The sequence below is a fragment of the Pyricularia grisea genome (assembly GCF_004355905.1).
Source record: "Pyricularia grisea strain NI907 chromosome Unknown Pyricularia_grisea_NI907_Scaffold_4, whole genome shotgun sequence".
Taxonomy (NCBI): Eukaryota; Fungi; Ascomycota; class Sordariomycetes; order Magnaporthales; family Pyriculariaceae; genus Pyricularia; species Pyricularia grisea.
This window is the reverse complement of record NW_022156718.1, coordinates 1,439,337-1,465,266: the sequence shown is the minus strand read 5'-3', so window position 1 is coordinate 1,465,266 and position 25,930 is coordinate 1,439,337. Positions and strand designations below refer to the sequence as shown.

Sequence of the window (25,930 nt, the reverse complement as noted above, 5' to 3'; positions counted from 1 at the left end):
GTCGCAGACCGGGTTTGTCCTCCGCAAAGTTAATTTTTCGTCTGCTTCGGAGTTAGTTTCCAAAGTCAAGGCGAGTAGCGTTTACGGGTCGGTCGACGTGGCGAACGGGCAGGTTTTTGAACGCGTGGGGTGTTTCCAAATAGTTGACTATACGTGCACGCGGTGGAAGCAGGCTCCCAGTCATGCGCAGCCGCAGACCATTGTTATAGTATAGAGCCAGTTGTGAACGGGATTGGCTTGTATCGCCAACAGAACGTTGCGTGCCCCTTAACCGCAGCCCAAAGACGACAAGAACTTCGTTATAAACTATTTATAAATTTCTTACTTTTTGCAGTATATTTTTCACTTTTCCTTTCAAATTTCAAAATCAAAGCTCGATTGCAAAATAGTTTACTTCCGGGGCTAACTTCGTTCATAATGGCGAATTACTTCTGAAAACAACATATAAATAGAGTATCTTTACGAATACCCTTCGAGGTTGTTTGAAAGGTTCCTCACTTGAAAAACAACTGAACCATTTGCTTCAAAGGCTCCTCTCGAAGCGGAAAGAAACAATTTACCGGTTGAATGTTTGTTTAATCCCACCAATTTCATTTCAACGTATCAAACGTTATGTTTTGCGGCAGATCCAATTGTCAAAGCTGTCAGAGAGAGAAGTTCTCAAAACCAGTCAAACAACGCGTGTTTGAACTAGTCATTGAAGTAGTCAATTTGAGCGCTGCGTTGAACAAAAAGGAAGGTAAGTTACTTAAACTACTGCTGCAGTAATAAGATTGTTGTCCTTTTATACTCTATTACCAGTTACCAAGAGGAAGTGATTATTTGGATCGTTGGATGATCGAGATCGAGAAGATTTGAGCGAGAGGGATTATTGGAATTACGAAGTTATTACAATAAATGTTAATAGAAATAGAATAATCGCTGCGATCGGTAAAAACAATATAACAAATAAAACGGTATTTTTATGCATGCTGTTTATCGTTTTGTAACTATTTACAATCCTGCAAAAATCCGTTAAAATCTTTGCTACGTGTTTTAAAATTACGTATTACCATACGTAATTTACCCACACGTATATTTGCCCGCGAACAAATATAAGCTATTTTTTATATTAATTGCAAATATACGCACCCCCTAAATCCGTAAATAATTATTAATAAATAAATAAAAAAAAATAACGCGTTTGGGAAATTGTAAAATTTTTTAACGTTACAAACGAATATTTTATTCCAACCGTTTTTTAATAAATAAAGGGGGGATTTTATTATGTTTTAATAATAATAGGATAATTTTTTATTTACGTAAACGTTTAATTTATTGTAAATAACCAATTATAATACGAAAATTTAATAAAGATTTTATATTATAATAATTACCGATTTTTTCTTAATCCGTTTATAAATAGGCCGTTTTTTTTTAATTCGTAATTTTTTCGTTTTAACTTTCCGATTTACGTTTTATTAAATTTATTGTAAATAAATTATTTATTTTTAATAATTACCTAATAAATATATTATCGTTAATATAAATTAAAAAATAATTAAACCATTATTTTTTGGTTTGGCGGTTCGCGCCGCTAATAATTTTACGTTTACCGGTTTTATCCGGTACTTTTTATTTTCGGGCCGTTTTCGGGTTTTTACGCCCACCGTTTCCGCCGTTTTTACCCCCGTTTTTACCGTTATTATTACCGTTATTTTTATCCCTACCGCTATTATTTTTACCGATATTCGTAAAAGTAAAAAATTTATTATTATTACGCCCGTTAATTGGATTATTAAAATTAAAAATAAATATACGTATTTTTTTTTCGTTTATTTTTCGTTTAATCGTTTGGAATTAATAATTTATATATAATACGCGTTTTTATTATTACCGCCCCCCGTTTTCGCCCCGCCGCCGGCGTAATCCGGCCGAAATTTTATTTAAATTGTTTATATTTTACTTTTGCGGGAGAATAAAGATTTGGTAATTTCGTAATTTACCGCAAAATAAACCCGTCTTTTGGACGGTATTATAAATACGTTTTCGGGCATTTTTACAAAAAAATCCCCGCTTTCGCCCGTTTTTTTATTATCCGTTTTTTAACGGTTATTACCAAAAACGATAAAATTATAAATTATAATATTTACCGTTTTTTCCCTTTTTATTTAATATTAACGTATATTCCAAATAATTACCAAATAACGCCCCGTCGTTAAAAAAATATTAAAAATTTGGAAAAAGGAAAAAAAAGGTAATAACGTAACCGTAACGGCCATATTGGCCGAAAAAAAAGGAAAAAGCCAAACGGGCCGTTTTACGGTTCGTAAAAATTTTATTTTAATTTATTAGCTATTTTTTGCGGGTCTTTTTCGGGGATTAAAAAATCGTTATTTTTCGTATCTTTTTTAGGGGGTAAATATTAATTTGTACGTTATACCCTATTTATATTATATTTTATATTATAACCTTTTTTCGTATTTTTTTATTAATTATATTATATTTAATTTTTTATACGTATCTGTAATTTATTCGTTAATATCAAATTTTCCAACGCGTTATTCGGATATTTTTTCGTTATGGCGTTTGTAGGGTTATTTAATTTATTAATTTATCGGATTTTTTAAATTTTACGTTTTTCGTACGATTATTTAATCGTTATAATATCGATTATTAATTTTTTTTTTTGCAATAATTCCAAATTATATTAAATAATTGTACAATAATTTGGAATTTGTACAAATTATAAAATTTAAAAACGGTAAATTGTTACGTTTATAAATTGTTCGGACCGTACGTATTAATATAAAATTTATATTTAACCCGTTCGTTATACCGTAAATTTCGCTAACCAAAACGCTACATATTACGCGTTTGCATTTGGTGGAAAATTAATACAAAATATTACCCTATATTTCGAAATTATTTTCGTTTTTATAATTAATTTCGTTATTATATAAAATTACGTAATTTATTTGTAAATTTAAATCCTTTAAATTAGCGAACGATCCGTCCACAAATACGTATAATTTCGTTATTTTTATAAATAACGGAATATATTTTAACCTTTTTTATTAATTTTCGATTTATTATTATAATCGTTTGTTAAACGTTTCGATTTTTATATTTAACGGGTTAATTACCTGCGCGGCCATTAAAAAATCGAATATAATTTTAAATTGGTAAATAATCGAAATATAAACGCTTTTGGCCCGTTGGGTTACGTATTATTATTTGCAATTTGGTACCTATAAATTTATTAATTCCAAACGATTTATTTATTCTTTTTATTATATTAATATATTACCGTTTCGCAATATTATTTTGCAATTATTAAAATTTTTAACGTTTCCCGCCCGTAATATTTTTTGCGGTTTTATTAACAATTTTGCTTTTTGGAATTTTATTTTTTCGCACGTAACGAATTTAAAATCCCTTAAATTTAACGTATCGTTTATTTGTAAACCCATTAGTCCAAACGGGCCGTTTTTCGTAATTAAAAAACAAATATCGTATTTAAACGTTATATAATTTAACTGTTTTTTATAATAACGTTAATAAATATTAAATTAATATAATTTTAATTTAATTAACCCGTATAACGGTTTATTAATTTTAAGGTAAATCCCCGGCGGGTATTTATATATTAATTCTTTCGGAATTTTTATTAATACGTTTTTAACGAATTGGTTTTTAAATTAAATATACGTTTGGTTAATATTTTTAATTATAAAAACGTAACCGAATTACGTTATTATAATAAATACAATCGTTAAAATTAAACGTTGGTTATACCGTATAATCGTTAACGTTTGGATTAATAGGTTTTTTTTTCGTTATTATTATACCTTTATATAATAAAACGTAATTTTTCGTACGGGCGATCTGCTATTTTTTTAATTTCCCGTACCATTTTAACACTAAAAATCCGATTACGTACGTTATTTCCGTATATTGGTTTAAATATTCCTGCGCTTAACAAAATATTTATTTCCGTTACGTTTAATTGTTTAAATGGAATTTTTAACGTTATTATTTTCCTTTTAACCCTATATTTAATAACCAATTTTTTAAATGAGGCTTTTTTGGTTAATATAAACGTTTCGTCGTAATGTAATTTAAGCCGTTTTTATTTAATATTACGCCGTTAATTTTTTAAATTAACCGCTATATAAATTATAAAATTACTTTCGGAAATAGCCTATTATAATATAATAAATATATTTATAAGGGGGTTTAACGTTGGTTTAAAGGGTTTTTTCGGAAATTTTAATACCGTTTTTAAACGCTTTTTCCGCCGTAATTAAACCTTTTTTAAATACGCAAATTCGGTTTAATTACCCTATATATTATTCGGCTATTTTTAATATTTATAATAGGGTTTAACGTACGTATTTTTAAATTCGAAATCGCCGTTGGGTAACGTTACCCGTATTATATTTTTAATAATAAAAATAATTTTATAAAAATTATTCCAATTATTTTTTTCGCGGTATACCAATATTTCGTTATTTAACGTTAACGTACGCGGTAATTTATTTTTTATATTAGGCCCGTTTTTAACAATTAACGCGTCGTTTAATTTCCTTTTTACGGTAATTTTACGAAATTTAATTATAATTTTATTTATTATTTCCGCGCGTTTTACCTAAATAGGCGTTAATGGTAAATTTATAATTATTTTTAATATAATTTCAAAAATAAATAACGTGGATATTAATCCATTCGGTCCGGCGGTATTATTAACCGTTTTTACCACTATTTAAAAGGTAATTTTTTATAAATAATCGTTATTATATTTTACCCGGATGATTTTATACGCCTTTTTTAAAAGTATATAAAAACGTTCGATTTTACCCATAATCCAATACGTTTTTATAAAAATTTAATAATATATAATCCCTAAAAGGCGTATTTTTACGTAAAATTTAATTGTACGGAAATTAAACCCTGGGTCGAACGTTAATACGTTTAGGGGACCTAAATAAATATCGATTTAATATTATTTTAACGTTTTTTACGTTTTTTTGGCTAATATATTAACCAAAAATTGGGTTAATTAAAATATAATATTCGTATTGATTATATAAAATATTAACCGTTTATCCAAATATATAATATTAATAATAATTTCGTAATTAAAATTAATATTTTTTTTTAAAGTAAATTTAAAACGTTACGGTAATTTTCCTTTTTTTTAGTAAAAATAATATATTTTATTAATTATTTAAATTATTTTAAAATCCGCGTTTTCGTTTATACGTTATAATAGACGTTAAAATTTATTAATAAAAAAATATCCAAAACGTTTATAAATTCGCCGTAATTCTTTTTCCGTTAAAAAAGCTCCCGTAATTTTAAAATCGGTAAAAAATATAATTTTTTGCGCGATATTATTTAAATAAAACCAAAAATACCTTTTTTTCCGTTCCATAAATATTCGTTTACCGTTACCGTAAACAATTTCGTTTCGGACGTTATTATAATAAATTTGCAATTTATCCATATTTTTTAACGATATTAAAAACGGTATACTTATTTTTATAATATAAAACGTAATTATCCTTATAAAAATAGGTATATTGGTAATTTCCATTAATATTATTACGCTATTTTGGCCAAAACGTATATATATTTTTCCAATACGTTATTAGTTTATATATAAATTTATTTTATATCGTTATAATATTACGAATTGTTTAAATTTTACCGTTAAATATTTAACCGCGCCGGTATTTGGTAAAAAACTTTCCCATTATATATTAATTTGTATAAATATATAGTTTAAACGATTAATTAATTACGTTATCTCCTATTTTTATACAACGTTAAATTTATATTTAAAAAACTCGTTTATTAAAAATTTTATACCCTATATTATTATATAATAATTAATTATAATGGGTTTTTCGTTTACAAATTTTATTAAATAACCTTTTAATATTTTTAAATTACTGCTACCTAAATCTTCGTTAAATCCCTCCGCGGCCTGTAAAAACGTTTTATAATTTCGTATATTTTGGCCATAATTTTTTTATTCGCGTTTCCAACGTTTTTTTTTAACGCGTTATTCCTTTTTAATATATTTTTATAATTTACAATTTTTTTTTTTTTGCAAATATAATACCCTTTCTTTTTTTATACCTTTTTTTTTAGGGTTTAATCCCTAATTTCGTTCGAATTTTTAAACCCAATTATTTGCGGTATAATGGCCGTTCGTTTCGAACTATTATTTAATATTTACGATTAACCAAATATTAACCGTTAATTTGTAATTTATTTTCGATAACCATTAACCTACGTAATTGGTTGCAAAACTTTTCGTACGACCTTTTTTTCGTATTTATAAATATTAATTTTAATTTTGGTATTTTTTATATAATCCGTATTATATTATTAAGGAATTGGTATTTAAATTAATAATTTAATTTTATAACTTTTTAATACCGTTATAATTTATCGAAAAAAAGTTCCAAAACTTATTTTAGGGTTTTATTTATATTTTCGGGTTTATTTTTTACGGAATAAAACGTAATTAAACTCCAATTTAAATAATATTATTAATAAATAAAATCGGTATTAAACCTTTTTTTTAAACGTAAATATATATTTCTAAAAATTTTATTTTTACCTATATATATCCGGAAATAATTGTTAATTTTTCCTTTTAAAATTTACGGAAATACGGCGTATATTTGGGAAATTTTGATTTATATTATTTGGCAAATATTTGTAAAATTAAATGTTTTTTTATCCAAAAAATCGTATAAATTTTTTAAATAATTATTATTTTTTTTTTAAACTTGTAAACAATTTTTTAACGTAGTAAACGGAAACGTTTAATTGGGTATTTAAATAAATAATAAACGTTTATATATAATAATATTTTATACCGTAATAAAACGATTGTACGTTTAAAAAATCTCGTACGCAATTAATTATTTTTTTTAAATATTTGCCCGTTTATTTTAAAATTCCCTTTTATATTTTTCGTTAAACGGCCTTATATTACTAAAAAACTATTCCCCGGAAACGGTAAATAAATAACGGGTATAATCGTATTATATATTGGATAATAGCCGTAATTTTAGGTCGGGCCTTTAAAAATTTACTTTAAATATAAAATATACAAATTATAAATTAGTAAATAATAAAATACGATTTTTTACTTTTTTAATTAAAAATTCGTTAAATTTACGGTTTTACGTGGTTACCGTTTACGGTTTTTTTTTTGCAATTTCCATAATATTTATTAATTTTCGGCCTATTTTTCCGTATTTTCGACCTAATATTATAATTTTATAATTTTGTAAATAATTTTTTAAAATTCGTATAAACCTTTTATTATATTTATTAAAATCTTTTTTTTTTTAATTTTTAAATTTTTCGATATAATATTCCAATAACCGGTTACCTTTTTTAGGTATTATAGGTTTTTCGAAATCGTAAATTATTTTAATAATTTATACGTTTTTTTACGCAATTATTATTTAATTTGGATATTCGGATAAATTTTCCAACCCGGCTTTTAACGTTTTTATATCGATTTCTTTTTAATTATTGGACCGGATCCCCAGCTTTTTAAATATACGATTTAAAAATTCGTTTTCGTTAAAATTTTCGAATATTTTCGGTATTATAAATAATATAGGCGGTATATTTGGATTTATCGTATTAATATCCGATATAACGCCGTTTTTCGTTTAAAATAACGGTTCGGAATAGGAATTTGGCTAACGGTATAACCCGGATGGTAAAAATTCCAAAAAGTTTAAATTATAACGATTTAACCGGTATTTTTAAAAATTTACGTAATAATAATCCATAAATTTTAAACGCGTTGGTATACCGTATTTATAATTATTATAATATTTTTCGTTATTAACCCCAAATATAACGTTAATTAAAAAAATTAACAATTCGAATACCTTTATTTAGTTTATTTATATTGCCTATATTAATAATATTAATTAATATTGATAAAAATAAAATAATCGCTGCAATCGGTAAAAATAATATAATAAATAAAACGGTATTTTTATATATGCTGTTTATCGTTTTGTAACTATTTACAATCCTGCAAAAATCCGTTAAAATCTCTGCTACGTGTTTTAAAATCACGTGTCACCACACGTGATTTACCCACACGTATATCTGCCCGCGAACAAACAATAAGTACATTTGGGACATAGTTTATATAAGACACGTTAATTATTGTGTAGATGAACTCGGTTTTAAAATTGTTTAACAGCAATTAATCTTTAGTTGACCTTAATATTTTTTTGAGAACGATTATAATTTCACCCCCAATTGTTGAGAACCCCATTTATCCAGTTAGACTCTTAGTTGTTTCAAGTTTTCAACCCACTGTATTTTACCATGAAAACAGGTTACCCCGATACCTTCATCGTAGCACATAGGTTCCATGGAAAAGTGTGTCGAAAGTAAATGTCAAAATTTATCAAATGCATCAACGGTAAGTTGAACCTAGAATAATGTTATCAAGTTTAGCTGCTGTACCAGTATCATAGAAGGCTGAGTAACATTTGAGCAAGGTTAAATGCTGCCAAAAGCAGAATAAACGGCGATTAAACACATTGAAAAAAAACACCTGAGCAGCCCTTCAATATGGTGAAAATCACAACTGAGCGAAAGTGAATCGCGTGGTAAATGTCAGGGTGCGATGCAGTCGTCCGATTCGTCGCTTTGTTTTTACGCAGCCTTACTGAAATTAAATCCATCCCGGCATCACTGGTCTCCCATTGTTCTTTATTGGTACCACATCCTCAAAAAAACGCCTCGCATTACGGCCTGCTAACGCACCAAATTTGAAATTTTGATACACGGTGTTGTTACGGGAACTAATGGTGGTTGAATTGATATCCTTATCTCTTTTACAATATTTTTAACCATTTTAAACATTTCACAATTGGGTATGGGCAAAGATGTTTGCATTAGCAACGACCGTTGGGCGAAGTACGTCCTTGATAAGAGGCGGCAAAATAAAATCAAGGAGGTTTACATGCACCTGAAGCAGGGATTTTTAATCTAAGGCGAACACACACCATTAACGGTTACCTGCGCAGTGCCCCCGCGTGGAAACGGATTAAATTTAATGAAAAATCGACACCCTTCCGTACTAAGGGCAGACAAGATCCTCGAGCGTTTGACACAAATGTTTATGGATAGGGAAAGGGAACCAGCCATCGGGGGACATTTCGATCGGTTTGCCCGAACCTCCACAGGATGTAGGTTCACTTGGTTCATTTAAACATAAATGAGTTTCGGTACCGTATTAACCAACATTTTTGTTTTAACCAAAGCATTACGAAAGAGAGCCCGTTTTCGTCCTTGGCCACCTTGGTCGGCGTTGACGGTTGGGACAACAGCGACGGAAATGTCTTCCCCCTTATATCAGGTCTTTTTTTCGACATGATACGATGGTATGCCGTTTTCCCGTTCCCTTTTATTTGTGATAATGGGCAACATTTCGACAAAGCTGGTTTCGCGCGAGCCGTGTCCATCTTCTTCAAGCACGACCTCCCTACCCACAATCTCGACATTAAGTACGGCGAAGTTACAGGCACTTTAGGCCATATAACGGTTGGATTATGGTTATGCGCAGAGCCGGCGGTGGCGGCGAGGACTGGCGACGCCACATTTTTCGCTCGCTGGCTGTTACACCGGAGAATTATCATCCTTTCACCGGCACCGAAAGACCTCCTTACATGATCGCTGTGCCGTGGTTATTGGTTATCGAGGAAACAGGTCCGCCCGAGGGCACGGAACCATCCGATAATCTCAACGGGTTGTGGGCTTGTCTGCCTGGGCAAACGAGTTGCGAAAGGAAAGGGCAACTAGCAAAGATGATGTTCTGGGCTGGAATGCTTTCAACGCCGCCTTGGAACAAAACGAAGTGAGTCTCAGAGCTGTGCCCCTCTAGTTTCCATATTGATGCTAGTTATAGACCCTGTCGCAGCTAACCTTACTGCTACTCTCCACCCGTAGACTGAGTTTCGTAATTCTCTGGGCCGACGTTTTGCTGTCTTTTTCATTTGAAAGAAATAGACAATTCCTGACAGGAAAAGGCCGCTACTAGTCCGAAGTTGCCGACTTATTGCCCTGCTCTTCTCTCCTTGTTCCGAAGACGTAACTACAATGGACTATTTCTAGCTTCAAAATTATAATCATAAATTTGAATCCAAAAACCCGCCAATGGCCGTGTATAAACTTATTCGGCCAACTACTCCTTGCTGCAGCTGAACTCGTAGCCAGCAGGACCGACACACTCCCCGAGAGATCGAGAAGTGTCGGCGCCGGGAACCTTTTACTAAGTCAGCAAGAGGGCTTTGCAACGCATTTTGTTTTTTAAACAAAAAAAGTCAAAAAAAAGAAAGACTCAGGATGAGACACTCACTTTGTGCACTACAGAGTAGGGATCCCAGTCCTTGTTCGTATGTGGTGCGTATTCGAGAGTGTTAATCACGCTGCCGGTCAGCTGCGAGCCAAGAATTATTGAGAAAAAGGCATATGCCATGTCAATTCCTGTGAAAAGCAAGTTGGACGGGTTATATTTTGTCAGCGCCGGCCATAATCGGAAGAGCTTTTGTCCTCGTTTCATTATATTTTCCCCTGTTTTTAGGATTTCTCCTTTTTTTTTGCACAACACAAGTCGTCGCAGCGGAAGTAAAATGCTTACCGGCAGAGACACCAGAACTGCACCAAATATTCCCATCCACAACCCACCTCGCCGTAGGTACCCAGGTTACGTTATTACCAAAGTTGGTCGGGAAGGACCAGGCTGCCTTATTGGTGGTGGCTTTGCGGCCGTCCAAAACGCCCGCTTTAGCCAGGAATGCGGACCCCGGTGCACACGCTAAGGAGGTATTTGAGGCTCGGGTAACGCTCGCGGATGAAGCCCTCGACGGCCGTGTCGTTGACTGCACTCAGATATTGCGAACCGCCGCCACCAGGGATCAGGAGGATGTCTAGAGGCGGAGCGTCGGCAAACGAGTGCGTGGCCATGAAACTCGGGGCTTGGATCGGGAGCTGCGTGGCCGGCGAGCGGGCCCAGACGGGGCCGGCCTCCTTCCAAATGAAAGAAATGGTCATATTCACGCTGGCGGAAAGCTGGAGAAGGGTGTCGAAAAAGGCGGCTGTTAGCTGGGAGAAGTTGTTTGAACCGGCGCAAGGACAGTACCCACCAGTAGCATGATGTCGGAAGGTCCAATGACGTCCAAAGGTTGAAAGCCCGGGTAGAGCACCTGAGATCGTAAACAGTAGATTAGTTAACATATCGACAGCTTCCCAGGATGCAAGCGCTGACTTACGATTCCAATGTCAAGACTTGAACCAAATTCTGCAGGTGGCGGCGACTGGGCGAAAACTGCCATGGTTGATAGCCCGAGCATATACAGCGACGTAGCCTTCATGATGTATGCGTTCGTTCAGGTTCAAGGGCAGGTGTGCTGGACAGGTTTTGCAAATTGAAGGAAGGTTGTAGTACAGCAGTACAAAGCAGAAGGCATGCTCAGAAACAAACGACTGTATTTACTTTGCGCACTTCATCGCACTTAGTAGGTATATATAGCTATATCTGCGCGCCAAGACTTTCCAGGGGTTTGTTCAGAACCCAGTAGGCGCGGGCGAATTCGTTCTGCCGTAACGCACATTTAAACATTAACAATTGGAAACCGACTCATTGCCAAGCAACATTTTACGAGCGGTACCAAATAATTGGTGAAAGTCTCCAAAAAGTACATATGCCAATGAGCGAGTTTGCGCTGTTAAACCGGGCAAACATGAGTTAATTTCCCATAACGTTGCGTACCCCCTGTTCGGCACCCCCCCTGTTCGGCACCCAAAAATAACAACACTTTTATTTTTATCCTCCAACTTCTATTATAAATATCTCGATGAATCTTTCACTTTTGGATTTACTTTTTTCTAATCTTGATTCTCCATTTTCCAATGAAGCAATATACTGAAAAACAGCTTATATCTGCAATTAACGACGTCAATAATGGCAATCCAATTGCAAAAACCTCCCGAAAATGGGGAATACCTAGGTCTACACTTCAAAGTCGACTTAAAGGTTCTCAAGCTTATAAAAAAGCACAAAGCCCTTTTCAAAGGCTTTCTACGGAACAGGAAAAGCATTTGGCTGATTGGGTACTTACCCAAACAGCTTTAGGGCTTCCGCCAACGCATCAAGAATTACGCTTTTTTGCCGAACGAATTCTTCAAGCCGCCGGAGAGACAAAAGGCCTTGGAAAACGTTGGATAACTCGTTTTTTGGCTCGTTATCCAATCCTTAAGACCCAAAGGCCCCGTCGAATAGATAATGCCCGGGTTAATGGCGCTACTACGGAGGTAATTAAATCTTGGTGGCTTTATATTACGAACCCGGTTATTAACGCTATTAAACCGGAAAACCGTTGGAATATGGACGAAACCGGTATAATGGAAGGTAAAGGATCTAACGGCCTGGTATTAGGGCTTAACGGGATCCGGCCGTTGCAACGGAAAGAGCCCGGAACGCGGGGTTGGACGACTATAATCGAATGTATATCGGCTACGGGCGTTGCCCTCCCTCCCCTTGTTATATTTAAGGGAAAAAACGTACAACAACAATGGTTTCCGACGGATTTAAGCCTTTTCGATAATTGGAAATTTTACGCAACCGAAAACGGGTGGACAAATAACGAAACGGCTATCGAATGGTTAAAAAAAGTGTTTATTCCGTATACCCAACCTTTAACCCCTGAAAAGCGGTTATTACTTTTGGATGGCCATGGATCACATATAACGGACGAATTTATGCTTCTTTGCTTGCAAAACAATATTTAACTCCTATATTTACCCCCTTATTCGTCACACGTTCTCCAACCATTGGATCTATCGGTTTTTGGGCCGTTAAAAGAAGCTTATCGACGTCAACTTGGATTTGTTAGCCAATTTTGCTGTTTAACAATTATTGGAAAACGAAATTTCCTACTTTGTTATCGAAAAGCCAGATTAAAAGCATTTATAGCAAAAACCATTCAATCTGGTTGGCGTACAACGGGGTTATGGCCGGTAAACTTGGTTAAACCACTTTTAAGCCCTTTTTTGTTAGAAAATAGCAATGCCAACGTTATAAAAGATAAAAACAACGGTTTGCAAAGGGATAAAACACCGGAAAGCCCAGCCCAAAAAATTAACGACCCGTCTTTACTTATTTGGAAAACCCCTAAAACGACCCGAGATGTCCGATTTCAACTGCAAAAACTTTCCCAATCCAACAAAACCAACGCTACTTCACGTCTTTTATTTGCAAAAGTCCAAAAAAGCTTCGAAGCTAAAGATACCCTTTTGGCTAGCGCCCAGCAAAAAATCAGCTTATTGGAAGCACAACTGGAGGCAATACGGCCGGTTAAAAGGAGGAGGGTGGTTCCGGATCCAAACGAGCTTTTGGTTAACAAACAGAACATTATTGGATTGCAGGAAAAGGATATAGAAAATTTGGAACCTTTAGCTGATGAAGAAGAGGTTAATGAACCGGAGAAGCGTGAAAACGATTGTATTTTTGTCCGTTGATAATTTTATATTTAAATCAGCTTATAAAAGTAGGCATTTCGTTGTTAGATTTTCAGGGTGCCGAACAGGGGGGGTGCCGAACAGGGGGTACGCAACGTTAACAGATGAGGCAGATCTACCGAAACTTCCTCATCCTTCCGACATAACAGCCCCGCAGCCCCTCTATTGCATACATTGGACAACCTCGGTGTGTTAGGCAGTATTAACGAAAGTCTAAACTGAAGAGAAGAGAGGAATTACAATCAACGACGCGCTCAAGAGACGCGCTTAAATCCGGAGTAAGTGGACCCATTGCGCGCCTTGGGCTTAGGTTGCTGGTGGGGTGGAGTGGTGATTCTGAGGGTAGGCCTGGTGGCCTGACCGTCACAACACCTCGACAACGTGATTGGGGTTTTGAATGATTAAGGTGGGATTATAATAGTTTTAAGTATTAAGGTCAATTAAAAATCAATTACGGCTTAACCGTCCTCAAAGTGAATTATATAAGTATTAATAGCCGTGTATTTAATCCATGGTCCAGTTTAATGGGAAGGTGGGCGACTACCATTGCTAAATAAAAAAAAAAGAAGAAAGAAAACTGTCGACTCGACTTTTGATTTTAACGAATACCAGCCCAAACAGCAAGATCACTGGCAACAAACGTTAACGTTTTTCGCACCCAGCTTTGGTCCGCCGATATAAACACCAAACTCGACCGAGGCCCCCTGTGGCACCATTTCAGCCTCAAAATCCAGCCTTTTGTTAATCTCAATGCTCAAATTAGACCATCCCTGCTTCGCAGGGCTGGACCGAGCGCTCCATATACCTTTCAGCCACATGGCTTTTTGGCCAGTTTAATTGGTCAATTAAAAAACACGCTCGTTTTAATTTGAGGATAATTTGCTGAATGTCGCCGCTTGTAACGAAATGGCCATTATATATTTTATAAATATTATATGTGTAAATGGAATATAATATAATTATTATGTAAATTTAATTGTTCGAATATTTAATTAAATATGACTTATAAAATATAAAATATATATCGTTAAAAAGTTGATTTTACGGGGTTTTTTATATATATTTTTACCAATTTACATTATTTTAATTCCTTTTTATATAATATATTTAATTGTATATGTAGTTTTAAAAATGTATTCTTTTATTAACTTATTTAATATTTATAAAGATATATTTACTATTTATTAATAATAATTAATATTTAAAAATTTATTTGATATTTTATTGTCACTTTTTGCGGTTAAAATCCATTTATATTTTAATATTTGATGTTTATTTTAGCCATGGTTTAATCAATGGACCGCGCGGTCGACGGATAAGCCTTAAAATTGAATTAAAATTTATTTTACCTTTCGAATTATTATATAATAATATTGAATAGAATTAAAACAGGCGATATTAGGCAAATTATAAAGTATATAAGCTTTGAAATTGGGGCGGAAAAATGGCCAGGTAATTAAAATTGGAGCTTATTATTGGACCCCACAAATTTAAAAACAACACATTATTAATTTGGACTTTTTTTAATAAAATTATTAAATATTAAAATGCTTAGAATATTGGAAAATTCCTAATAAAAATTCCTAAAATTAAAATTAAAATAGGGAAAGCCCGAAATTGGGTGGAACTTTACCTAACTTTTAAACGTGCCTGTTTTTTGTTGGGCAATGTTAACCGAAGGCCCAAAAATGGGATTTGGCGATTGTATTAAAAGCTAAAATAATAATCACCTTTTATTTATTCAAAAGTAGCAATTTAAAATTATATTGTAAAAATCCAACATGGATTACAAATTCAAATTTTTAATTTACAACATATTTTATTATTATTTAAGTCGCTGTAAAATTAAACCGAAAGACTTTACGGTTAAAATTGGTAATTACGATTTGAAATATATCGCAAACGTGAATTAAAATAGTGCTAAAATATAATAATTTTAACCGACTAATTTGCCTTTTTTAGTTTTACTATTTTGCATTGTTGTACGTTGAAAACAATGTTAAAAAATTCCGAAAATGAACCGACACAAAATATAACACGGGGCTAATAGCGCAAAACAGAACAATAACAGCTTAATATAATTTAATATAATTAAAAGTAGATTTTAATTAATTTTATGCGCTTAAGGTAAACTTAGGGCGGTTCAATGCAGTTTAGTGCAGCTCAGGGCAGATTCAGGGGCGCATCCAAGAGAGGAAATTTTGCGTGTCGAGATTCGGCGCAGATATTGTCCTGCTATCAACATACTGTAATAAAAGTATTCTGGTGCAGTGGCCGTCGAGTCGAGGAGGTTACATACAAATTGGTATTCATAAGCAAAAAGAACAAGTCAACTTGGTACCCGACCCAAGTTCGGTTGCGTGGACTTCATCTGAGAACCAGGGCCCTATCATCCCCTCAGATGCACTGAGAGTACCAGTCGTTGGAGTAGGTGCACTTACTGCCGGACTGACAGCAGGTCGCGCCAGTCCAGCCTGAACCACCGCATTGGGCCCATTGGGCAGCGCAGGCACCCCCGCTAGGAGGAGGGAAGCTCGTGGTGGATGGGACACCAGCGGCAGTCGATGTTGGGCGTTGAGTGGTAGTGATCATAGTCGTTGTTTGGCTTCCCCCACCCTGTTTGCCTCGGATAGAGTCAGCCAATCATCATTATAGCAAATTCCCGTATAGTAAAGTCAACTCACTATTATGCCAAACCAAGTCAGCGCTTCCGTCTCATTCGTAGGCACGACGTGTCCAATGCCGTGACCCCAGATGCCCTGCAGCCTGTCACCGTAGATGTACCTGGTCAGGCGAGATCCCGGGCTGTTGTTGATGGAGGAGGAAGGCGAGCCAGAGTAGCCGAAAATGCCCGACCACTCCTTGATAGACTCGTTGAAGCTGGCAATGTTGAGCGTGGTGTCGACGTCGCCGTGGTAGACCTGCATGCGCGGATACTGTCCACTGTACCCAGGGTACATGTTGCGGACGATAGTGGCCCACTCGGCCGAAGTGTGGTGCACCTGACCACCGGCACACTGGCTGTTCCAGCCGCGGACAGTCCCGGTTCGAAAGCACCCTGCCGGCTCGCCGCTGAACTCGGACGCGGCGGCAAACATGTCGGGATAGGCGGCAGCCATGACTTGCTATATGTTCCGTGGGCATCAGTATCACGCAAGTAAGGGGCTGTCAAATAAGAGTGAAAATACTGACAGTCATCATAGCACCAGAAGATTCACCAGTGACATAAACGCGGCTAGCGTCTCCATTGTACTTTTGCAGCGCATAGCGCACCATGTTGGCGAGGCCGGTGCTGTCGCTGCCGCCGTCGTGCTTCAGGCTTTGGTCGCTCGAGACATCCCAGCAGGCACCGTCGGTTGGCGTCTGGCCGTAGATGGCGATGTAGCCATATTGCTCGGCCAGCTGACCGTACTTGGTCGTGCCAAAGAAGTTGGTGGCGGTCCAGGAGCAGGCGTGCAGCACTAGGACAATGGGTGGCTTGGCCTGCAGCTTGGCGGGCACATATATGAACATCTTGACGCCCGATGGGTTGGTGCCAAAGTTCTGGACCTGCGTCAGAGATGCGCGCTTGATAAGCTGGGTCTCTTGGGCGATGGCCTCGCCGGCAAAGCTAACCAGCGCCACAAGGGCCGTCATAAGATTGGTGAAGTGCATGGTATTGGCGGTTCTCTAGTTGCTATCAGTGATGCTTCTGATGTTCTGGCTGCTGCTAAGCTTTTTTTCAAGCATTTCTGCGGCTTCAATGCCAGCTTTAAATGCACGGTGGGCGGGCATGGCGGATCCTGACATCCCGCTATTGCCATTTTCGTCACTCGTTACCACTCCGAATTTGGTGGGTTTTCCCGGTAACAAAACAGAAACAATAACATATCGAAGACATGCAGGTACCGATTTCTCCACGTTTTTTTTTTTTTTTTTTTTATCTGGGCTTCCGAGTACAATTTCAATTATGAGTTTGGAACGTCATTGTCAAGCGTATTTACTTGGTTCTCATCAATAGAAATTTTGCATTTCTATGGCAGTAGCCAATTCTATCGCGATTGCCAAGAAAACTCTTCAGCGACACGGTACGGTACCTTAGAATGGTTCGTGGACGGTCCACTTTTTCCATGCCGGGGACTAAACTTTCGATATCACGGAAATTATTTTTCCACCTCATAGACGGCCAAGAGCTGTTAGGACTAGAAACCATGATCGTCTGACCAAGGGCAAACAATGAGTTGACCCGTCTGAGAAGGGAGTGTAAGAAGGCTACTTTCCCGCACTTTCTGATGATCATCGACACTGTTACCAGTCAAGAAGTTGAGTATTCGTTCTCAGTACAGACAAGCCGAGTGGGCCATAAAAGCCACTCTAAAATATAGATGACCAAAGCAGAGGTTCTTGTCAAAGAAAATTATGCACCAATCCACACCCTTTATTGCATCATAGCCACCATAACTATTTGCACAGTAGCTGCCGCATGAACAGGACGCCTGCTTGGATGCAAAGGGCTTACGTATACTCGTCTGTCGGAGGTGTGTGAAACGGGATATTGCGTAAGATAGATGAAAACAATACATGGTATCAAAACTGAACAGAGCAATAGGACCTCAAACTAATGACGGGGTGGTGAGAGGATAAGCCCAAGCTGAAACTAATGATTCAAACTATAATCTGTCAACAGATACAAAAAGTAGTAAAGCACGTTTGCTCGACATTCCATGGCCAAGAGAGTATCAACAACACTTTCTCCTTTACACTCGCAGCCAGCTTACTTTTGTAATCATATATCATCGCCTTTCTACTGAGCAAGACAAACGAGTTATAATTTGGACTAAGTGACAGACTTTTACCCCTTAAAGGGTGTCAAAAGAGTGCTGTACATGAGCAAAACAAGTTGTGGGCAACCCTTTGGACAGGAAGAGATGCTCGAGAAGCTGGCCAATGATAATTTCGATGGGCAAGGCTAGCCAAGCTACCGGGCAACATAAGCCTTCACAGCGCACACCAGTAAGTCTTCATACGAGACCAAGGGTGATTTATAACAAACTATCTCATATAATAAGGCTATAACTCGCGAATAATCGCACTTGTGCCGTTATGCAAAGAGTTTACTCTGACATATGGGAAAGAACATGGGAAAGCAGCAATAGTGGCATTGGGTGGACACGATCTCGCTGCTAGAAATGTCGGATCCTGGCCTAACTCATGATACTGCCGGAATTCCTCGGCTTAGTTATAATATCTAGTCAGACTTTAACTCCGGGATACGAATGTCTTTGTGATTAAAGAGGGTGCAGGTGTCTATGGCTTAATGGCTGTAAAATGAAGCTAAACGAACCAGGAGAAAGCTAAGAACATAACAACACAGGTATGATCCATATGGTTCTTCTTCATGTTAGTAAAAATGCGGGCTACATCAGTTTCAAGTAAAGATACTGGGTCCATGAAGCAGTTTGCTGATTGCTGTTCAGGACGAATTTGGGTTCTTTCGTTGGAGGAACTTATCCGAAAGGCCCATAAAACTCTCGATCCACAATAGAACAGGACTATAATTGGCCAGTTTAGGTCATTTCGTCGGGTGAATAAGTTCGAAGTAGCGACCTAATCGAATGCAGGACTGCGGCCAAAAAAGAAACTTTCGGACCCTTGAACTCGAGGCCCATATCATGATATACGTAATCCGCACTGGGTTTTGTCAAAGTACCAACGCTAGCGCTCGACATGTTTTACATAAATGACCACCAACCGCCCCTCCGCCCCTCCGCTGTTCCAAGCTTCTCCAGAAATAAGCACAGTCACAAAGTTTGACTACTGCCAAAACTACTAGTAAGCACCGATTGAAATTTTCATACAGGGCAGAGCATATGCTGTAAACTTCAATTATGACATCCGACTACACCTTTGCGAAACCAGAGGTCGCTCTGGACGAGGGAATTTATGCCTTCTTGGAGGACTTTTACCGCATCTCCGACGACCCTGAGGGACATGAAACGTACCTCCAGCAATTTACACCGGATGCAACCGTGATATTGGCTACCTACAAAACCAAAGGATCAGAAGGTTCGTTTCCCCCTATTGCCTACTGTGCAGCCTATGCAGTCCAATGCAATCAATCCGCAAAAAGAAACCGCTTTTTTTTTTTTTGTGTGTCGACTCATCGCTGCACCCGCAACAAGAAACAAAACTAAAAGACACGTTCCAGAAATCCGCAACCTCCGAAAGCAAATGTGGGTCAAGGTCGCGGGCCGCAAGCACAAAGTCCACCGCGTCTTTGCGGCCGCAGCTGGATCCCCCGAAATCATGCTATACGGGGAGGTGACGCAGAAGCTGAGGAGCGGAGGCGAGTTGATCAAGGATTGGGCTGCGCGCGGGATTCTGGAGAAGAGTGCCGATGACGGAAAGTGGCGGTTTGCGTTTTATCAGGTTTATCTGGTATGTTCTTTGCCTCTCAGGCGAGCTCAAGAGTCATGACGCGATGAAAACAGGAAGTCTGCTAACCGATTACATAGGACATGTCAAATTGAGTGTCTAGTCACCTTGATTGCTTTGTACAGGCCAAAGAAAAGTCTGTAGTTGTCATCAACCCACAACCCAATCGCTAGCTTAGCCAGAGCATCAACTCAACGGTACGGGGGCCCTTGGGTGATTGTCGAAATCTCTGTCGAAGCTGGGCCTTTGTCCTCGAGAATTCGGTTTCTGGAGCTGGCCGAGATAAATGCGGGATTACCAGCGACTCGGGCGCGTAGGCGTGCATGCCGATGTTATCTTAGACATGCCATCGGGTTCTCTCGTTTCGACAGCAACGCCCGGCTGCCTGCAAAAAAGGCCCAGTCCCCAAATACACAGAAATCGGGGCAAGGACTAAAATAACTTTGGTGATCTTGTTAGTACCCCAGTGTTCATGAACACGTTGCGGTTCCGTTCAACTTCCCGGTAAAGCCGCTGACCTATTGGAGTTCTCCTTACATGTCGGATGGGCAGCTCGGTCATATTTCCTTTTACCCTTGGTCCTCCAAAAATTATAGGAATTTTCTTGGCGCGGCCCTGAAGCCAACCCTAGCTAATAACGCGGCGATCTTCCTGGTGTGCTGGTCCTTTATTCAAGGCACACGGTCAATCTGGGTGTAATGTGATAATCAGATGGTTTCTGCTGTCAACTGGATATTTGCAATTGTTTACGTTTTTATTACGAATGTTGCAACGATGAAACACAAAATTAACCTTATATATGGAAAAGTTCGTGACTCGTCGACCTTGTGTACTACAAGCCTGGGCCTCAGATTTGATATTTCCGGATCTGAATCGAGCCTGCATCTACAATTTGCATCGAGGAAATCGCGCACGTTTACAGCAAGTTCTGACGTTACTCCAGTAACGTAAGTAACCTCTATTAACTCAGACCATACGTCGCATGGTGAGCATTCAGAACGATTGCTTTATAGAAACCGGAAAAGTCAATCGTCACTGATTCGAAAGCGACACGTGTGCCCGGTAGAAGCTTACCCCTCAATATGCAACTAGGCAAGCGCGCTGGAAGGTTCGTAGAGACTTGGTCTAGAACATGCGGTCCAGAAGTGGTCAGGCCCCTGAAGTGGTCACCCTCCCGAAAAGCGACCATGAAACTTGCAAGCACTGAATTGATCACTTTTTGACTGTAAAACCCTATGAAACCTATGTCTATCTGTTCGTTGGAAGCTCCTCTTCATCCTGATTCACAAATGAAGCCGTAGATCCGGACCCGTGATCCTGAATTTGGTGTTGTTGGCGGATTTTGGCCTCCATGGCCTTCCTCCTATTATCCAACCCGTAAACCGCACTTTGGATATCTGCAAACTTGTAAAAGGCGTCTTGGGCTTCGCGACGCACGCGTTTTCTAGGTACAGGCTTAAAAGCTTTAATCTCCTCGTACAACCGTTCGTTTTCTTGGGTAAGACTAACCACTTAAGCAGTTTAATAATCCATCCCTTTGGATACCTTACGCATAAAGGCCGAAAGGTTTCTTTTACACCCGGTCAACTCGTTTGTAAGCTTTTTGGCCTGCTTGTTAATATCTTAAAAGGTTTTCGGCGTTAAAAAAACGTTGTTTTCGGTATTAATATCGAAATTATACTCGTAAATCTGCGGTTGAGCGACCTCCAAACTTGGATCTACCACCCGGTCCGGAGTTAATGCCTCAGGCTCTTTGGGCGGCCAAATCCCGGCGGCGCGGAAGCCGGAGATTACGTTGTAAGTTGAAAAACCGGCTTTGGAGGCATCTCGATACGCTTTCAAAAAGCGTTTTCGTTGTTTAGGAGCGTTGGTATCGAACGAGGCGAACGATTTTGTATTTTCGCGGTAATACGTCTTTATAGCGCTAAAAACTGAAACGTCAAACGGTTGAGTGATATGTGAGCTGTGAAAAGGTAAATATTCGAGAAAAACGCGATTGGTAAAGGCTTCGAATATGAATTTAGCCGATTGATGTATTGAGGCTTGATCCAGTACCAATAACCGCCATTTAAAGGCGTTTTTTGGCTTCGTTTTTGGCAGATAAACCTGCCGTAGCCATCTAAATGCGATCTCAGCGTTGGACCACCTAGAGGACGTTGAATCGTACGCCCAATCCTCGATTTCCGGTAGGAACCACTGCGCCTGAAAAGTGTTACCGGTCTGGATCACGGTAGGTATAAGTCTTCGGCCCTAAGCGGTAATTGCCTCGATTATCGTTACCCAAGTCGTATTTGACGTTTGTTTGATTTCAGCTTTATTCGGTCGTTTCACGTAGGCCGAACCGTATACCCTTCCAGCGACTGTATCGCCCTGTTAAAAGCCGTATTCGTCCATATTCACGATATTTTCGGGCTTAATCTCGAATTCGTTAATAATTCGTCGGTATTAATCATAAAAAGCTCGGATCGACTCTGCGGTAACCTCGTTAACTCGCGCGCCCTCTAACAAAGTACCGTTCTTGGCCCTGATATCGGGATTCCGGCGTAGGAAGCCCTTCAGCCAACGGCGGCCGAAGGCGTAATCGCGTTCGTTGGGAGGCACCAATAACGAGGCGAACTCTCTGATCAACCGGTAAGTCGGTACCCTTCCAGCCAGCTCTTCAACTTCGATCCAACGGCTAACGAATCTCTCCTGCTCGTTAAATAGCTTCTATTGCGGTTCATAAGCCTGTAATCGATTGACGTTACCGTCAACGCGTCTTTTGAGGGTGGTTCTCGGTACGGCCCACGCGCGGGCGGCTGCGGCCTTCGAAGAGCCCTTTTGAACGGCCTGAACGGCCTGGGATAGCCTAAACTCCAGATCTGTAGGCATCACGACTTTTTTCGGCTTCAAAAACGCGTTATTTGCGGTGCGTTGGGCGCGTTGAAGTGGAGGGGGTGTGTTCAATCTACTGAAATTCGCTAACAAAATAGGTGTCCACTTCAGGGCCCTGACCATTTGTGGGTCACCCGGTCTAGAAGGAAAATCATGGGATGATCATTGACTTAACCCCCGCGACTCACTGGATTAGTGTGCAATAGGGACACTCGCCAGGAGGACGAATCCCCCAACTTCTTTCTATACATGATATTGGTAGATGGAATTTTCTGTCTCGTAATCAACAAAGGCATACTGACTTCACGTGGCCATACGAGTTAACGGAGCAGAAAAAGTCGATCCCCATTAACATGATTGCCACTAAGGGGATTCTGACCAAGCATTGACAACTAACAGAAAAAGGCGTGCGCTCATCCGCGTGATTGCAATTGCACATTTGTACAGGCGGGCGCTGTGGTTGAGACTGGGTATTGGCGGTAGGCGCGGTGTTAATGGCGATAATCTTGATGGTTACAAACAAAGTCTGTCTGCCGATTGGGATGGCCTTGTCATTAGCTCCATGCCTACCCAAGGTACCTTGTACATCGATCATTATTCGTACGATAAGGTTATATTCATTTGTATGGGACTCATCGACTCGAAGTACTCATGGAGGCAGTCCCCAACTCAAATCGTCCCAACACCATAGGTGCTAGTTACGAACACCCTTGATCGGGCATCCCTCGCTATTTGTCCTCAAAGATTAAAGTTTTCAGGGCAGTTTTGCCCTTCTCAGGCTGTGCGTCATAACCTCGTGTCAATTTCGTTCAACACCATCCAGTGATCATCACCTCTGTTGCATTCCAACCTGCTTTAAAGGCTCCAAAATCCACAATATGCAACTCGAGGGCCTAGCCCTGGCGTCATATGTGCTTGGGTGGATAACGTGCTCAATATCAACCAGTGCGTTTCTTTGTGCCAACTTTCAAATAGGCCCCATATCAGCCACTGTATAACTAACCAAGCGTTCGTTCATCTTGAAAAACAGCGTTCGCTTCATTGCGACTATTCGCAAGATACAGAGAACCGGGACTCTCATGGGATGACGCATATCTGGTCTCTTGCATCCTCGTCGTCTTCGTGAGCAAATCCGTCTGCCACTTTGCGTGGTTCGCAGGCCTCGGTAGAAGCCTTGAACAAATCCCACTCGCAGACCGGCCGCGGGCCATCTTTCTCAGCACTCTTGCCACGGCCATCATCCCGTGGGAGTTCACGCTGCCCAAGCTCGCCATTGTCGTCTTCATCCACAAGATTGTCCCGACCAGCAAAAGGCGATTCCGAAGCTGGCTTGCCGCTTGTGCCTTGTCCTTTGCCTTGATTCTGTGTATCAGCGTCTGGCAGTTTGCGCAGTGCAACCCCACATCGCAGAGGTGGGCGCCCGTCCCCGGTGGGAAATGTGCCGACCCCAGAATCAACGTCGCGATGGCTTATACTAGCTCGGTTGTTTCGTGCGTTATTGACGTCGCTATTTGTCTCGGTTCGATTCCTGTTTTTATGGGCTTGCAGATGAGTGCCAGGAACAAAGCCACCGTGATCGTTGCCGTGAGCTTTGGAGCTCTTGCGTTCATAGTGGCCATGACCAAGATGGCTTTCCTCAAGGACCTAGAAAAAAATACCCGAGGACCCTACAGGCAAGTGGAAGATGGGAAATGACAAGCCTCTGGCAACGAGTATCGGGCAAACCCCCATCCAAATACCTTTATCTGACTTCATGGGGGGATGGCGCAGTGGTTAAGCGCCATGGCTGTTACTTGTGTAACGTAGGTTCGAATCCTGCTCCCTCCACCTCCTCCCCACTTAATGTGGCAAGGATAACCCGGCTGGCTATCGACAACAACCACCCGCCTGTGCCGTCGAGCCCACACTTGTTGGGAACTTCGTCTACATGGCTACAAACGACCGACAGCACCGCTGGTTGGACACAGGCCCCTCTCGACGAAGAGCCGTCAACTGCCGTCAGACGAATCCTCCGTGCGCCTGAAGGCACGGGGTCGCGTCAGTCAAACAACCCTGTAAGCAGGGCCGGGCACGAACCCGGTCAGGCTCGATTCGCTTCTATGCCCTTGTTTTCCGCTGTGTAAATAGAGAAAAATAGAAAGCGCGCCGAGATACCCCTCGGGAGGTTGCTAACGGCCGGCTAATGAGCCGGGCCGAGCCCGGCGTTAAATAATACTACTACTACTACTACTACTACTACTACTACTACTACTACTACTACTTTATCTGACTTCAGAACGATGCAGGCTCCAGCGTACAACTTTACCTCTTGGTCGACCTAGAATCCATGCTGCTGCTGATGGGCGCCTCCATGGGTTCAGTCATCAAGCTCCTCCGGCCGAAGCGCTGCCGATTCACGTCACAAAACGAGAGCGGCAGCTGTAAAAAGCCGTTCTTCCCAGGTAGACGCAGCATATTTGGCCGAGGTGACTCTTCGACACGGCATTCCACGAGGCCTGAAGGAGAAGATGGTGATAAGTTGAGGCTTACCGACCGGATGAGCGGCCGCCCGGCTAGTGCTCCCTCTGAAGCCCGAACGGGCTCCGCGGGAAGGGAGGGATTAGTCCAAGCTCAATAACGTGGCTTGTCTCAAGAAAACATCGAACTTCAATAATTCATGTCTATTGTTTCACAATCATGGTGCCTTTCGTAAAGTTGAAGATTGTTAGCGTGGTCCGTTCGACCGTTAAAACACATCAAGGGGCAGGTTATGCTTCACATCGTCAACTCCCAAGCCGGTGAAGAATGGTTCCCCGCTGCACTTCCCTGCGACTTTTTGCAACATATCGAATATCTGTGAGACCCAGCCTCTCATTAACTAACCAAAAGGCAATACATAACAGGCTCAAAGTGGCTGCCTAATAAAGCGCAAAAGTGAGATCATAATAGGGGATCCTCACAAGCTTATATGATATTCGCCCGCCAACAGGAGGGTTTCTCAATAAAGCGCGCCATTGGCGAGGAATAAACACCTTTTTCCACCATTCGACAGCCGTTTCGTTATTTGGCCATTCGTTTTCAGTTGCATAAATTGCCAATAATA

At 39.3% G+C, this 25,930-nt stretch overlaps 4 protein-coding genes across 4 annotated transcripts; 2 read left to right on the top strand and 2 right to left on the bottom strand.

The window, feature by feature from the left end:
• Positions 1-9,919: 9,919 nt before the first annotated feature.
• On the bottom strand, positions 9,920-11,508 carry PgNI_07139 (uncharacterized protein). The gene is made up of 5 exons (XM_031127156.1): positions 11,313-11,508; positions 11,187-11,246; positions 10,682-11,112; positions 10,400-10,527; positions 9,920-10,306 (listed from the first exon to the last, which is right to left on the bottom strand). Exons 1-3 carry the CDS (start codon positions 11,412-11,414, stop codon positions 10,828-10,830), a joined length of 447 nt encoding a protein of 148 aa, XP_030980840.1. The 5' UTR covers positions 11,415-11,508; the 3' UTR covers positions 9,920-10,306; positions 10,400-10,527; positions 10,682-10,827.
• Positions 11,509-15,957: 4,449 nt separating this feature from the next.
• Positions 15,958-17,214, bottom strand: PgNI_07138 (uncharacterized protein; the record flags this gene model as incomplete). Its single annotated transcript, XM_031127155.1, has 3 exons — positions 15,958-16,176; positions 16,245-16,685; positions 16,753-17,214. 3 exons carry the CDS (start codon positions 17,212-17,214, stop codon positions 15,958-15,960), a joined length of 1,122 nt encoding a protein of 373 aa, XP_030980839.1.
• Positions 17,215-19,347: 2,133 nt separating this feature from the next.
• On the top strand, positions 19,348-20,853 carry PgNI_07137 (uncharacterized protein). The gene is made up of 4 exons (XM_031127154.1): positions 19,348-19,605; positions 19,748-19,977; positions 20,055-20,428; positions 20,527-20,853. The coding sequence occupies exons 1-3, from the start codon at positions 19,428-19,430 to the stop codon at positions 20,067-20,069; spliced, it is 423 nt and encodes a 140-aa protein (XP_030980828.1). The 5' UTR covers positions 19,348-19,427; the 3' UTR covers positions 20,070-20,428; positions 20,527-20,853.
• A 2,873-nt stretch (positions 20,854-23,726) lies between these two features.
• On the top strand, positions 23,727-25,465 carry PgNI_07136 (uncharacterized protein; the record flags this gene model as incomplete). Its single annotated transcript, XM_031127153.1, has 4 exons — positions 23,727-23,793; positions 23,879-24,452; positions 24,701-24,902; positions 25,124-25,465. The coding sequence occupies 4 exons, from the start codon at positions 23,727-23,729 to the stop codon at positions 25,463-25,465; spliced, it is 1,185 nt and encodes a 394-aa protein (XP_030980827.1).
• Positions 25,466-25,930: the final 465 nt, after the last annotated feature.